This window comes from Bombus flavifrons, chromosome 14 (assembly GCF_040668555.2).
Source record: "Bombus flavifrons isolate JBK064 chromosome 14, iyBomFlav1_principal, whole genome shotgun sequence".
Taxonomy (NCBI): domain Eukaryota; kingdom Metazoa; phylum Arthropoda; class Insecta; order Hymenoptera; family Apidae; genus Bombus; species Bombus flavifrons.
Genome location: NC_138455.1, coordinates 5,377,360 through 5,393,778, shown reverse-complemented (window position 1 = coordinate 5,393,778; position 16,419 = coordinate 5,377,360). Strand labels below are relative to the sequence as shown.

The window sequence follows — 16,419 nt, the reverse complement described above, 5'->3', positions numbered from 1 at the left end:
TTTCCTGGTAATTTTGGCTCGTCCAATATTTTCCGCGAAAAAAGATCGCGTTGGGTTTGCAAAGAGAGAAAATACGAAGCTGCGAATGTGTTAATGATCGACGTTAAGTATTTAAGGAGTTGGCACTGATTTTACAGTGGGGGACCGCGTGCAGCTAGGCCGCGGAGGACATTTAGTCGCGTGAATGCTCAGTAACGCGAGATATGTGAGGAATAATCGCGCTTGTCGGTGGGTGTAGGTAGTAGGTAGGTAGGTAGAGCGCGGTCGTGTATCGGGCAGGTTCCTAGAGTCGCGTCGCAATCAATACCTCCGGTCTCTACTGTTCCCTCCCGCCCGTTCCCCGTCACTCACCCGAGAATATTTCTCCGCCTGCCACCCTGTGCCCTGTACCTCGACCCGCAAAACTCGTATCGCTCTGCTATCCCACCCACAAATCGACGAGCTATAATCGCATTTTAGCTCCCCCGCGATCGTTCGCTCTCCTCTCTACTGGCTAATCACAGTATTCAGGACGAAAAAGTGCAAGAGCGCATATACGTTCGTTCATCATGAGGACGATAACTTGTAGGAAGAATAGAAATCGGACAAATTATTGCCTATGGCTTAAATATTTTGACAGAAACAGAATTTTGAAATATTCAGAGACAACTCATTTTCTTTTATTTATTTACATTAAAAACGTAGCTTTTTAAAATAGCAAAAGTTGCGCTTTTTTAAAAGTATATCGTTCCTTATAATTGTTTAGATTATAGATGATTTATATTGATATTCCCATACTTTGTAAAGTCCAAATTTGTACTCATTTATTTTAATTTTGGTAATATGGTATCGAAATCAATTGGCAGTCTAACTATTGATCATTGATTACGCTGTTTCTACGATTCAGTGCATTGGTATCAGTTTAGTTGCACGAATTGAGTGACATTAGATCGGCTTCGTAGGTATCACAGGATACGAGAGCGTGCATATTCAACTATTGTAACTGTTTTAATTAATAATCCATAAATGCTGTAGATGAACCAATACACTGGGCGCAAATAGTAATTGCATATTAGACAGATCGATCGTTTGAACCGATACCCGTTTTACTCTTAACATAATCGCATTCTCTTTCTCATTGTCGTAAATCCACCGCGGAAATTAAAATTCAACGATTGAATGAGAACTCTTCTTGTGAATAAATGCAAGTTCCAATATCGTTATATATAAAAAAAAAATTAAAGTTTAAGCCTCTCCATAGCATGTGAGAAGAAATGCTTCAACATGTGAAGTGTAACGACTATACGTACAATTGAACAATTGAAAAATAAAATTTATAAACCACAAGAAAACGATCAAAGAAGAGTTTTAAATTATTCAATTGCATATTAAGGTATGAAAAATGTCTACCTTCAAATAAAAAATTTAATATGTATACATAATATTTTCTATTCTATCTATATTATCTTCCGTTTAATACTCTAATTCTATCTATAAAATATTTCACAAACAAAGTTTTTATACTATAAAAATTGTAAAAGATCTCGATATTAAAAATTTCCACTCTTTTCAGAATCGAAATTTAACGTAGAAATCACCAGGCACCAGGACTGGTGACCAAATCAAAGAGAAAAGAGGATCAGGCGTTCTCAGTAAAGGTTCTGGTAACGATAGCCAGCTGCAGCTTGAAAACGCCGAAGGGGTGCAAAGAAGGCTAAATTCACCGCTAAACGGTAGTCGCGCAATCGACGGCGGGCCAACGCGTAGCGAACAAGCCGAGTGGTCAATTAAGATCACCGGAAAGTGTCGATATGTTCTGCGCGAGCGTCCGAGGACGCGGGCAAGCGGACTAGCGTGCATCTGCGCGACTGCATCGTACGCGTGACAAGGAAAAAGAGGGGTGACGCACGGTCGCTCCAAGGGAAGCCGTCAAAATGTCGAGGCTTGTGCATCCAGCGGGCATATCGAGCCAAAGACACGCGGGGGAGGAGTGTTCCCCCTCTCTCTCTTTCTCTCTTCTCTCTGTGTGTAGTGTGTAACGATCGTCGGTCATCGATCCGCCATAGCATCGACGCGATGCTCGGTTGCTCGAGAAAACGAGAGCCTCCCGTCGTTGTGAACGTCACGCGAATTTTCCTTGAAAAGCACGCTTAGGATCGATCAAATGGTGTCTGTCTTATGTTTGATTATGGCTGGAATTTTACAATTAATGACCAGACAGCAGTTAACAATGAAAGTAGACTCAATTAAAATATATGTTTTTAACAGATTAACTCCATCGAATCTAATCATTATTTTTTAAATCGTATATTCTAATACTAAAATTCAAAATTTTAGGGAGCGAAATTGATCAGTTTAGTTTTTGAGCGGTTAATATAAAATAAGTTAGGATAGTTATGATCTAAGAGGAGGATAGGACGTGAATAAGAATTCTGAGATTTAGGAAGAGATTATTGCGGCAGAATTTGTAGGGTGACTTCGTAAAGCTTCTCCCAAAACTGTTTGGTATATGACTCCCAAAGAGTACAATAAGTGCTCGTATAGCGCGATAAAAAAATTACCGCAGACCCCGTATAACAAGGAGGAAGAATTGCTGCAGTCCTCGTAACGGGGTAGATAAATTTCAAAATGCAGCAAAATGCAGGGATCTCCACTTGTGCATAAATTCTCCGGTGGTTAAGTATTTTACAATAAAAAATTCCACATTCCATAAAAAAGTACTCTATTTTCCATTTCTAATAACTTTTTAAATTCCAGGTTATGGATTGCAAATATGTCGCCAGTATTTTTCGAACGAAGAAAGAAGAACCAAACAAAATCTGCATTTTAAAGATACCATATCCATTTAACAAATAGTGCATCCGTGAAATTACGTTTCAATCTAAAAAAAAAAAAAAAAAAAAAAAAAAGAAGAAGAGAAAGGAAAAAGAGGCGATATGGACCAGCACACAGCAGCCGGAGCAAACGATCCATTTAAAAGGCGAGTTCAAACTCTGGGTAATCGATGATAGTCGCCGAGTGGAGGGATGGTAGCAAGAATAACACGACACCTCGATCAACTGTTCTTTCCTGAACAAAAACACGTTCAATTTCAAGTGAGACGGATCCTCTGACGAACGATTAACGAGAGGAAGCTTCTGCGAATCGATAGGCGGCGAAAAGGGGGTTTCTTGGGATATTTTGCGCACACCGCAGAGACGTTGGAGGCCGGAACTCTTTTCGTTCACCTCGTGGTTCGAACGCTCCTCGCCTCTCCGGGGTAGGGAAAAAGCCACCCTCTTGTTAGACCGAGCCCTCCCCTCTATCCCTCTGGAGCTCCGTCGGATTCGTCGATGACGAAACGCACACGTAAATTCGTGGACGTGCACGGTGCTGCCGCTCGCAAAATCAGTGCGACCCAAGTGCACCGCGAGGCAGGAACGCGGGTCTCCCGTGCGCGGCCTGTCGTTCCCGCTTGCGGCACGCGCGCCTCTTCCACAGGAGCATCAGTCAGATAGCGAGAGACACTCGCGTAAATAGGTCGTTGGATACCGCCGTTGATTCGACAGTAAATAGTCAAGCGAAATTAACGAATAGTGGTCGACGTCTCGAGAGAAGTGACAATGGAAAACGTCAATCGAAAATAAAAGAAGCATATAGTCGATACAAACGTGTAATAGATGCCGACAACTGACTAGAGTGACTAACGTTTAGATTTAGTCGAGGTGACTAAACAAACGTCGTGAAAGAGGAAATGATTGGAATGGAAAAACGATCAGTGCGTTAAACATCGCAGTTTTGCATTGGAGATTAGATGTACATTGTTGTTTTCTCTTTTTCTGGTGAATCAATCAGTGATGTTGAGTAAATAAAATGTGGATGGATGGAAGAGACTGATTTGTTTAAATGGAAATGAATCTTACATACGACTGTCATCAAGATTGATTAAACGAAGAAAAAATAAATAAATAAATAAAAATTATGAAAAACAGAAGAAGCTGAAACATAGTATGATGGAAGAAATAAAATTGCAGAATATAGATACAGACTTTCCTGTTCAACAGAACTAATTTGATTTCGAAAATAACTTTGGATTGAATTGTCTACGATAAGCACGGAAATAAACCACTGATATCGATTGTCGACAGAGAAACGTGAATTGGAGATGCGTGGCGGTCGAACGAACTAGAAGAGAAAAACGGGCGTGCGGGAGGTGTTGAAAGAAGAGAAAAAGCTTTGAGCATCGATCTTGCGGCTGATGCAGCTACTATGACGCGGGTTGTCCGATACATTCAACTGTATCCAGTGTGGAATCGACGGGTCGCGTGGCCCACGAGACGGGATCTACGGGGCTATAGTTAGTAAGCTAGGCCAGTCTTCGCGAATTGGATCAGTGGCTACGGTCGGTGTAAACGATGACGGCGAGGAGGACGAGGACAACGTCGGCGGGTACGACAATGACGCCACGCGCGACGAGACTAAAAACGCTGGGTCTTCCCGACGGAATGCAGGAGGCCGATCGAACGCCTCCCGATGTACCCTCTTTTTACGTGGTCTTCCCACGTAAACTCTATTCGGTGACGTGTATCATGAAAGAATAAAATTCAAGAAAGATCCAACGAAATTACAAAAAAGAGGAAAAAAGAAGAAAAAAGAAGAAAAAAAGGGGCCAATTTTCCGATTCTTCCAAATAATAAAGAAAAAGGAAACAAACAAAAGAAAATAGAAAAGAGACTAAATTCGAAACTCGGTTCGAAGCTTCCGTGGAAAATGTAAATTCGCCTCTGGTTATGTGTTCAAGGCTTACTTGGTAGGATTTAATGTGCAATCGTGGCTGATAAGCTTCGGGAAGTAAAGTCGTTCTTTGCGGCGCGATAAGGACCACATTGGTCGCAAAGATGGACTGCTGCAACTACGTCGAGGCTTACGCGGCAGGGAGCCACTTTTATCAACAACAACATTACTTTTGCTATGATAACGCGAACACCGATTACGGTGGCTATGAACCGCCGCCGATTTCCAGCGCGATCGAAACTACTGCGCGATACAACGGGACTGTACCGCCTGCGTATCCGACAGGTAGATGTTTTAGAAATTTTCAACAAGCACGGCCAATTTTATTCTTCGTTTGAAATATTCGTTATATTTCTTTAGACTTGATAGTTTTTTTAACACTTATAATATTTCTTTAGAGCTGTCGAGATTATTTCAAGTGGTTCTTGTAGGTATAGATTGTCTTTTGGAGAAGAATTATGTCAGTATGAATGCGTTATTAAAATTGTAATAGTACTGATAGAAATTGATAAGATTAAATTCAATTTAGGTATATTGTGTTTGAAATTTGAAGTTGAGAATGTTAGAAAATACACTAATAATAAGATCTAGCGCGCCTGCGTGGAAGCTACGACAATAAGTATTATGGAAACATTGCTTTATACTGTCTTCAAATATTTTATATTTCTACATAGTTAAAAGTATTTTATATTCTTTTATAGCAAAGTAACTGAAAATATGATGGAATCAATGTCAAAGGAGTAGTATTTTTATAACACAAAGTTCTATAGTAGTGAATTATTGAAAATTCCAGCAGTAGTTCTTTAAATAAAAATGAAGAACCTGCATTTATTCAGGGAGAGGCTAAATCTTTTATGATTTGCATTTCTTATCTAGTTCTTCGGGTGGCAAGGATATACAGAGTGACTCAAAAGTATTCATTCATTATCATTACTGTTTCATCATTTCTCATGGGATATTGTATATCTGTACTCGATACTTTTCATATAATTCCATATTTATACTTACAAAAAATAACTGTCCATGTGAATTAAAATTTATATATAATAAAATTTATTTATGTGAAATAAAATAAAATTATAATTTCTGTAATAAATAAAATTGAATACATTCACCTGTTTGACAGATTACGTGTATAATCCGAAGGAGGCGAGGCTGCGGAAGGCGATGCGCGAACAGAGTCGCGAGCTATCCAGGCGATCGATCTTGCAGAGCGCGATCGCTCGAGCGGGCGTGATCGCTGGTCCAGTCACATCCGGCGGTTTCCTAGATCATCAGCATCGTTTTGGTTGCGTGTCCACAGTCAACTTGCCGATGAATTCATCCGTGGAATCGGATCGAGCCACGGAACCGTGGTTCCAGTCGACGTCTCGTCCAAAGCCGATCCATTCGCCCCGAATGACCGATTGGTACGGCAACGTGACTGATCCTATCGAGAGACTGCAAGTAATGGGTGCGATGCATCAGCGTGGCCTCGATAAATGCAAAGACGTGATGAGGAATCAGGCTGCGGCCAGCGTAACCAATACCGTGGCCGCTGAATGCGGTGCTACATTTTCAAATAACGGATATCCGGTTGATTTCACCGATGTTAGTCGGGAAAGGGACTTACGTCGCCAAGAGAATATGGAGTACAGCGAATTTCCTGATAGTCAAAAGTGGCATCCTTATCAGGTGAGGATTGTTTCCAAAATCATCTGGAGAAAAAGTCATGTAATTTTAAAGTTTGTCAGGAGTTACGAGTTTTTAATATTTGGCAGTTTTGCAGAATTTTAATAGATAAAATACATTGATGTTATTTGTCTTCTCGCAGAAATCTATAAAGTATAAAATGATTTTAGAATTCTTGTACCTCTTAAAAGTTATTTTTTATATCTAAAAGTTTTCCAATATTTTAATGATCAAAATATATTGATATACTTTTTTTGTTTCTTCTCTCATAGAAATCTAGAAAAAATCTTCTACATAGATTTCTCAATCCTTCTTTTTAAATGATATATTTTCTTGAAGAGTTTTTACAAATCATTGCAGAATGGCGAAGGTGCTCATCAACATCCCAGAACTTCTCATCCTTCTCAGATGAGCAACATTCTTCACCCAAACATTCAGAGTCCAGGTTCACACGGACACGAATCATGGGGTCAATTTTGTCATGGCGTGCTGCCACGTAAGTAAAGATAAAATCCAATAGAAAGTTTAGAAAATTGCCGGAGAATGTATTATTTTCGAATGTAATTTTATAGACACTCCGCCTATGCCTCGAAACGTTGGAGTCCGTGGGCCGCGACACACTCTGCTGTTACAGGATCGTATGCCTCCTAGACACTGTGAGTTTTCCGAGGAAGCACCGCGAATGATGTATCATCCAACTAAGCTCGATATCGAGAACGTACGAGCATCGTACACGCCCTCAGAGCACCAGGTTTCTCCTTTTTCTAATTTATATGTAAAATATAATATGAGCCGCTCGGAAAACAAACTTTAACTAGAGACCAAAGCTAAAAATTTTACATTATACTACTGTAAATTAAAGAACGTAAAGAAATTTGTTTTGTTGTCATTGACACACAGAAATGCAGTAATTTCTAGATTTTTACAGAGAACTGTTTCATTCTGTTATACACAGGAATTTTTATCTAAACCTAATACGTAATAACAATAGAAATATTTTCTAGATGCCGAGATTACTTGAAACCTCAGTAAATTCTATCGTGGATTCTGCGTCTACAATAAGGATTCGTCGTGAGGATGATGGCCCCAGGTGGGAGCCAAGCACTATGAATAACAGAATGTCTATGGATAATCTAGTTCCAACAACGGTATAACATTCATTCCACTAAATTAATATTAACCCCTCAATCTTTATAAGTGAGCCTCTCAAAAGTCAAACTGATTAATTCTATTGTTTGTCAATATTTTAACTTTATTAAGTCGATATTCAAGAAATAAATTACTACTCACTTCCACGAGTGAGAGACCATTGAGAGGCTCAAATACTATATAATTCAATAATTACTAAATATTTTGAACCATCAGGAATCTAGTATATCACGCGATAAAGAACATGAATCTCGTCGATCAGCTGAAAGATTCGAGCCAAAGAAGAAGAGCGTCAGTAAGCAACCGTTGCCTGGTTTTCACCAAGCATTCGGTTCGACGGAGATTGGCAGGTTCTCCAGATCGGAGTTTTTCGTGAACATGGTGGGCGAGAGCGGCGGAAACATGGAAGTCGCCGACACGGAAAGTATTACCGTAAGTACGGATCGTATGTCAGAGGTAAACGGATCGACAGTGACCACTGCGACGCACGGTACGTCGGTAATTACTACGACCGCGACGACGACCGTTAGGTCTTTCGACGGCGACGAAAGCGAGGAGGCGAGTTTCGACGAGTCGAACAACGACCTCGTCGCTCCGACGTCGATGGGTATGTATTGCAGCCAACCAAGTATTCCTCGTTGGCATAGACCTCACATAGGCGCTATAGGTAGCGAAATTTAAAGCAAATCATTAATTCTTTCGCGGGCTAACGTGTTTCCCAATTGAAAGTCTGATGGAAGGGAACTATGTAATTCTAATCATTTTCAAAAGTGCGAGTATGTCACTGGAGCATTTTCTCTCGCAATTTTCTTTCTGGATACAGTGGTTTATGAAAGAATTTTGAACTGTTGCGTCCAAAAGAACGAAGGAAGAGCGACTGAACAAATCTCTACATTATGTGATGTATACGTAGATATTTGCGAAACTTGATCAAACGTGTTTTCAACCTTGTGTGTATGATTCAATTATGAATGGAGTTGCTCTTTGCCATGGAATTTTTTTACGAGTCTACGAATGCTGCGTTTATTTATAGATTCTAATTAGCCCCCGAAAGGAATTAGCAATTCATCAAGGACGTGAATTGCGTCCAGTTGTCTGTAGGATTAAATTATTCCCTCCGATGTTCAAGTTACCCGATAATATTCTGTACGTGGAGAGAGAATCGTCTGTTATTCGTAATTGATAACTCTCAGCTAACTTGTTCGAATCGATTTCGCGAGTAAGACAAATTTCTCCAATTTGTACAAACATTACGCGTTAGACTTTGACTCGCCGGGGAATATAAATGGCGTACGAAACGTCCCGGCAAACTGCACACACGTTTGTCGAGATTGTGCCTTTAAGAGATCTGTGGAGCTATTAAAGGTCTTCAAAATTTTTGATCGAATCAAAAATATAAAATCAAAAGCAGCACGATATTCGCGGGTCTCGTACGTCAACTATTAAGTTGAGCAACTTACATCGATGTATTATATTAAAAGGCTAGAAATTTTGGCGAAAGAGATATCTCATATCATCTTTAAAAAGAAACGACCTTTTTCTTCGACGCGAAAAGTATTTCAAAAATACTAAATATTGTTTTGAAGTATTTTTTTTAATAGCAAATTTATTCTGATAACACAAAGACGTTGTAAAATATAAAGAATTTTGTGGGTTGCTCAAACTTGGTAAAGAAATATAATCAAAATGTGTCGATGGAAGTATTTAATCGGCACCTTCCATCAAGTTGTTAGATATCGCCGATGATACACTGAGATTAGTGTACCGACGATGAATTATATGATTATATTAAATATATATTTAAAAAAGTAAATATATATATATAAACAATATATATATATATATTGTACTTATATGTATAATGGAGGAACGAAAACGCGCGACGAAAAGGTATTTAAGTTATTTAGTAGAATATTTAGACGACACGTATTGCTGCGCGGAGAAACGTATGAATAAAAGTGAACATTAATATCGCGAACGTAGGAAGTCGAGAAACCGACGAAATACACACCGTTCCGCTCCTGAAAAATATGTTTTTTCTGAAGGGGGTGCACGGTATTTTTGCATTTGGAACTCCTTTTATTTCTTCACTGCAAAATAATATGAAATATTTCAAAAATGGAAGACAAATATCGCAACTTCAGTATGTTAATGCACTAAAAGATAAGGAAAAAGGTTGGATTGTATAAGAGAAGTTTGTAAGTTAAGACTGTAGACAGTAAGACTGTAGTTATAATGTAAACTCAAAAATATGGCATGTAATTTATTGAAACTTTTTTATATATCCATTTTAACGTACGTTTAATATTCCATTTATTATAGTAACTTTGGGACCTTTGGAAAATATACTTAGAAAGAAAAAATGTTTTTAGAATCTCCGCATTAACGTTCTGACAAGTGCGATATTGTATAGAAAAATGCAAAGTTCACCTTATTAATTATGTTCTTCTTATATGTGACATTGATACTTTTGCTATTCAATTTGTATTTCATTAGAACTTATGTTTCATTAAATTTAAAAATTGTTCTTATGTAAGAAGCGATTTTCGATATTGTCTTGAGTGAAAATGAAATATTTGTTATTATTTCTATTTTTCTTTTCTTTTTGATCGAGTTCTGAGTCCCGTGCAGGCACCTATGACTCGTGTTGATTGATCTATCGGTACATCGACTTAACATAATTCGTGCCAGCTACCCTGTACCTATAATGGGACCAAATTAAAAGAGAAGCTTTTATTTCGCGTTCACCGTCGCGCTTACGTCCCGCGTATTTTATCGTGTATGAAAACCTTCCCCCGTTCCGTTCGATCGATTGCCTCCAACAAGAGGCAAAAATTTGTATTGAAACGTGAAATGTTCTTTAACACGTTCGATGTTATTTCAAGCAAATGGTTATTAACGATCTATTTAAAAATTGCACTGAATTGCGTTCAATTATATTTCAGTGTTTTATCTTCAATTGTACCAAAATCAATGATGGAAATTAGAATCTTTAATGTAATGAAGATAACTTTAAATGTAAAAATGTTTAATTTTTTCTTTGCTTCGAATTCTGTAAATTTTTTTCTAATGCTATTTTAAATTGATTTGCGTACTAAGATGCTTCATTTACCATGACATGGAGCGTGTTAATTGAAAATCTACGTGAAAGTAAATGAATTCACGAGGAACGTGTTGTGCTGTTTAGCAAGATGAATTAGTGTTCCATCGATCAAATACATTGTTTAAATATCGTGTGATCATCGTTTATAATGAATATCGTTCGAGCGTAATAGAAATACTTAACGATGGTAATTCAACATTCGACTTTTTTGTTCTTGGACGTATTGAAACGTTCAAGAAGCATGGAATGATGTAAATGCTGTGATTTGTTTTAAAATTAAACGAGCGTAGTTTATAGTGGTACACAGTGGGGGAACGCTGAATATCGTCGCGACGTGAGGAAAGGCGAGTTGTGATAAAAAATTCTGTAAGAAATTTTGACGATACACGTAATTGTCTGTCTAGTACGATCGATCATCGGGGCCCTCTTGCACAATTAAACCAATGTTATTAGCGGAATTTTACAAGTTATCGGTGTGGATAAATTCTTTAACACAGCAGCAACAAGATTTGTGTTAAAACGAGTAAAGTTCAAAGTGTCAATTTTGCAAATTGTAAGCCAATCAATTGCCCTACTTGGCGTAATGCTATAAAAGTATGCAACAAAAGTTTTTAATCTTTACAACTTATCACTTGTAAGTTCACTAATGTTATTAATTAGATTATTGTGCATGAGAGCTCAGTTGTTTTAACTTTTGGATTATTAGTAAGAGCACAAACCACTCCAACGAGGTCCAATCTTTCGAAACGTTTCGTCATTAAAGAAATTTAGGGATAGTCGAAGAAAAATCCTTTCGCTGTGCGGTGTATACTTCCATAATTTATTTCACATTTTAACTCTTCAAATTTTATTAACATAAGATATTTATATTTATTAGTATAAATATGACTACGAAGAAATGCAGCGATAGTAGGGGGAGGGGAGGAGGAAATCTTTCACTATATTATTATACATCTGTATAATGAACTTCAAGTTCGAACAGCGATAAAAGATGGACCTAATACAGCAGGAAATTGCCAGCATCTCGTGGATGGAACAAAAGTTAAGACAACCGAGGAAGTTTCTTGGATTCTATCACGCCAACCTCGTCGTCTCCAAAACGTGAATCCTATGACGAAATTTTAGCGATGCGTTAATTACTTGGAAATTTTAATAATTTTGTTACTTTATTGACTTGTCTTGTTGGCGATGCAGACTGTAACATAGAATTATGACTTACACGTCTTACGATTAAGGACGAATAAACCATAATCCACGTTTCATTATTGGCAACGATATTAAACGTAGAGGTAGAACTGGTAAAAAAGAAGGAGAGGAAGAAGAAAACAAAAAAAAAAAAAAATGTTCAGTCAGTGATAGAAGAACAAAAAGAAAGGGAAGAACAACGTGAAAATGATTGCGACTAACAGGAAAACGTAACCCGTATTATAACTCGTAAACGACTTTCTGTCTAATTATTAGCTAATTATTATCATTCTAACCGGTAGGAAACGTACTAAGGGATTGAAATGTACAGAAAAACGATTATGAACTACCGTACATCTCTTAAATCCTACAAGTGCCAAGTTGGTGAGAAAAGTCCTTACAAAGGCTCGTGTTATTAAGTATCAAATTCGAACGCAAAAAGGAAAGAAGTATATTTCGCGAACATTTAACTCTATCAGTTTTCATGTAATTAGATTAGAGTTCAATTCAGGTTCTTGTATTATCAGATTGATGAACGTCAGTGGCTCGTTGGTATTCACGATGTGAGATATAAAATTCGAGATACGTTTCATTTAACATTGATTCGAAATGAAATTTATTAAAGAATAGAACTGATAGAGTTAACGCAGACAGAATGGAACTTAATGATGACGAACATGCTTTTATTCGCGTACAATTATGTACATGGAACTATAACAATACCGGTATTATTGAGCTTAAATTCACTTTTAATTCGAACACGTTACCAGCTTAAGGAACGAAGTTCTTTAATGAGATTCGACAGAAAAATAATGAAAATGTTTAAATGAAGATCGAACGTAAGCAGTGTAACGAAAATAAATGGATGTCTATACGACAGTATAGAAGTAAAAAAAGGCAAAAAAAGAAAATTATGAAATTATGAAGTCTGTTTTATTTTCCTCAGTTACTTCCGAAGACTTACCTCTCCACTCCTGTTGCCTTTCCTTTTTCATCGAGATCCTGTGGGATCCTGGGTACCTCGGCTGCTATTCATAGAATCACGGAAAGCAGAGAAATTTTGTCGCGAATCATGCAGGAGGAATGCTGCTGGTTCGCCACTCAATCCAGATGTTCCAGGATTTCGGATGACGTCGTGGTAAGTATGATTCGATGAAGTGAAACTTGAATCGACAAAATAAAATAAGTCAGACTTGCGAAATAAAAGTTCTCATTAATGCGAAAAATATTTTGTAGACAAATGAGACACGTAGAAGATAAATTGGTCAACTTCATTCAAAGTAATCATTTAATCTTTGCATAATTAAACTAATCACATACATACATTCTGGAACTAATACAGAGAATCTTTTGAGATGTAATAATTGATCATTGGCTTCTAAGTGACTCAAATATCAGATATATATAGTATTTATACAAAATGAAATTAGTAGACAAATATCAAACATCTATATAAAATATTAATTTAGTGGACTCATTAATTTTGTCACACACTTTGGTCTCATTTTTACCTATAAAACTTGCTAACAAGAGGCTTATAAAGGGAAACCTAAGTCTTCCTATATATAATTTAGTATAATTAATACAATTTTAGTACAAATTAAAAATGTTACTACAAAAAGATCAATTCACCTAAAACTATAGAATTGCACGGCTTTTCTGGATTGCTCTCATCACGCAAGAAATAAAGAGTGGTACTGTCAAAACAAAACGATGACCCATCCGTCGGAAGTGCTGCGTCAACGAGAGAATTACGACTCTTTTGTCAACGAAAGAGGTGATGGAGGCTACGTAATAATCGGCACATCTGCCGATGGAAATCGAAACAACAGCAGTAGTACGGAGGACGATGAATATGCTAACGAAACTCGTAAGCAAATGACTTTGAAGGTGGAGAACACTGGCACTCCGAAACGTTCGAACTTTACTTCCGAGAAGAACGATGGAAACGTTTGACAAGATTACTTCAGAGGTCATAACGTTTTATAAAGAAATATCAATCTTTATTGGTAAGAGTGACATTTCTCGAAAAATATAGAATTTTGGAAAATACAGGAAGACAGTGAACAAGTCGTTAGAAGGATACTGTCTGGTTCCTGGCTATTAAGGAATTATAAAATCGTTTCATTTAATACGTTCTACTCTTAAATAACTTTCAGTATATTAATAATTTGGAAATATTAAAAACAATACGTGTACCATGTTCTCTTGTACATTCGTCTTAAGTTGACAAAAATATATTGTTCGTAAATTGAAAGAGCGTCATAGAGTATCATTCTTCGATTATACTATGGAAGCGTAATTAATTAATCTTTGCAGGAAATATAATATGAACCTCTCACAAACAAATCCAGTCAGCTCCACATTTTGTCAATTCTTTAATTTCATTAAGTACATAAGTTCAGCATTAATGTTCAATTCTGAAGAAAAAAATGTCAAAATAAATTTAAGAAAACATCGTCACTTTTTTCTAGGCTTCAGTTTATGAAGTTGATCAATGTGGCTTCTGAACAGCTCATCTAATGAATTACTATACCGTTGTGAATAAATTCTTTTACAAATAGTTACTTTAATACTCAACAATCGCACATGTGTGCATATTACTTATCTTAAAATAAAAAATAATTACTCTTCCCTGAGATATCTTCGTCCCTTGACTAAAACTAGTGAGGTGGTTTAAACGTGTAGATTGTTTGATAAGAAACGAGTGGATGAATTTGTAATAGTCAGTGTATTAAAATTCGTATAAGTAGAAGAGATAGTGAGTCAGTTGTAATCGTCGCTCGCTCAATACTCTTATGCCGATCGCAAAAAGGATAACAATTCGCCTGTCCTAGGGAGCACGTTCATACATTTATATGGATGGACGTTACCACAAAAAATTAAAAGTTCCTATGACTAGACTTTGTAAAACAATCGTTAGGATTCAAAGACACTGTAATATGAGTCTCTCCCAGATTCGAATTTTCCGTTGACTTTTTCTACGCTCATGTGCCGCTACACTAGGATTAAGATTAATTCCACTATGTATTTTAAAATGAATTCATCCTCGAATTTCATTCGTCAAACGAAAAAAAAAGGAAAAGCGTTGTTTGAAGCTGTCGGTGACCGGTAAAAGGAATTGATCGCTTCCGTTTATGTGTAAGGATTCGGTAGAATGCAATTTGTAAATAAAGGAACAAAAACCCATCCGTGGATGGTTTATCACGGTGATCGTAATCGTGGATGTTTATTGTAGATGAGCCAGGAGAAGGCGGCATTCTTCAAAAGCGATGGACGAACATCGTGGACCTCCCAATCCGTCAGGTGAGCTACCTAACCGGCAGGTAGTGACGGACAGGATATCCATATCGTAAACGAGTCGTACAGACGTTGAACATCTTGTAAAATTTTCGAGATAAAGCGTCTCTTTTTTTTATTGCCACCGTTGATGCATCTGAAACCCGGAATTGCAACTGTGAGATGTAGTATCGGTAACTTTTCTGTTGTTTAATTAGACATAAGGCGTAATAAAGCTATAAAACGATTATAAATAGGAATTAGTAACCCAGAAATGCGTCATACTGGACGTTTTAGCAAATACTTAATTATTTACAAATTTTTTAGTCTTTCCAGATATTACGTTTGAAAATAATTCTTGGGATCCTGGACTGAAAATGGAAGATTTCTTCTCTAATTTTTGGTATGATTATTTTACCCATAGTAATTGGTCATGTGCGTTCTAATTTCAAGGAATATCGAAATTATTCGCCGCTTCTTTAGCGCATGAAAATATCAATTTTACAAACCGAAGAAAGATTTCTTCGTTAATTTTTGGTATAAGAATCATCTTCATTAGCCGAGACGTGTTCTGATCAAGGATCCACTGGAAAGGATGCACTCAAATTATTCAATTATTATTCAAGTTTCTCAGTATTTGAAATAATTTATTATTCTAGGTCGAAAATGGAAGATTTCTTTGAACTTTGGTACAGAAATCATCTATCTTACGTGTTTCAATAATCCAAAGATCTTTGATAATTTTAGAAATATTAAAAATGTTCAAAATGGCAAAACTGCAAATGGAATATCCGTTCCTCGCCTCTGTTTGAAAGTCGGCGTCACATGGCATCGATTTTGCTAATAACCGAAGTGCACAGGCAACCGTTGAACAAATTAAGGATCGACGATGGCTAGATGGTGTTCGTTTAACAGAGATAACTTCTCCGTTACGTGTTTGGTGGCTTCGCTGCGCCGATATCGCGACTTTTCCCTCCACAAAATTACTAGGACAAATATCAGTCAGGGCTGAATGGTTACTTTACCAGCCAAAACCGCGCACGATAGCAAACAAGAAACGGTCCTGCTCAAATATCTACTCGCGATACATAGGCCAGTCGGACGTAACTTGCTGTTGATTTTTGTCATTTGACTCGAAATGGTCAGTCAGACTGTCTGTCCGTCGAAATGGTTAACTGTTTCGCCTTGCAGCTACGTTCCTCTGACATTTTCCAGAAACGAATAATTCTCAACAAAACACAGCTGCGCTTATTAGTAGATAAGCCCCATTTAAAAAGATA

General features: G+C 37.3%; 2 protein-coding genes across 2 annotated transcripts; both read left to right on the top strand.

The window, feature by feature from the left end:
* The first annotated feature begins 1,157 nt into the window (after positions 1–1,157).
* On the top strand, positions 1,158–12,782 carry LOC138187227 (uncharacterized). Its single transcript, XM_069127797.1, has 8 exons — positions 1,158–1,372; positions 1,553–2,654; positions 2,737–5,037; positions 5,879–6,426; positions 6,784–6,919; positions 6,996–7,174; positions 7,428–7,571; positions 7,789–12,782. Exons 3-8 carry the CDS (start codon positions 4,857–4,859, stop codon positions 8,251–8,253), a joined length of 1,653 nt encoding a protein of 550 aa, XP_068983898.1. The 5' UTR covers positions 1,158–1,372; positions 1,553–2,654; positions 2,737–4,856; the 3' UTR covers positions 8,254–12,782.
* LOC138187112 (uncharacterized) lies at positions 12,529–14,116 on the top strand. The gene is given in 3 exon segments (XM_081833772.1): positions 12,529–12,585; positions 12,807–13,002; positions 13,455–14,116. Coding segments are annotated over 3 exon segments (615 nt in total). The 3' UTR covers positions 13,817–14,116.
* Positions 14,117–16,419: the final 2,303 nt, after the last annotated feature.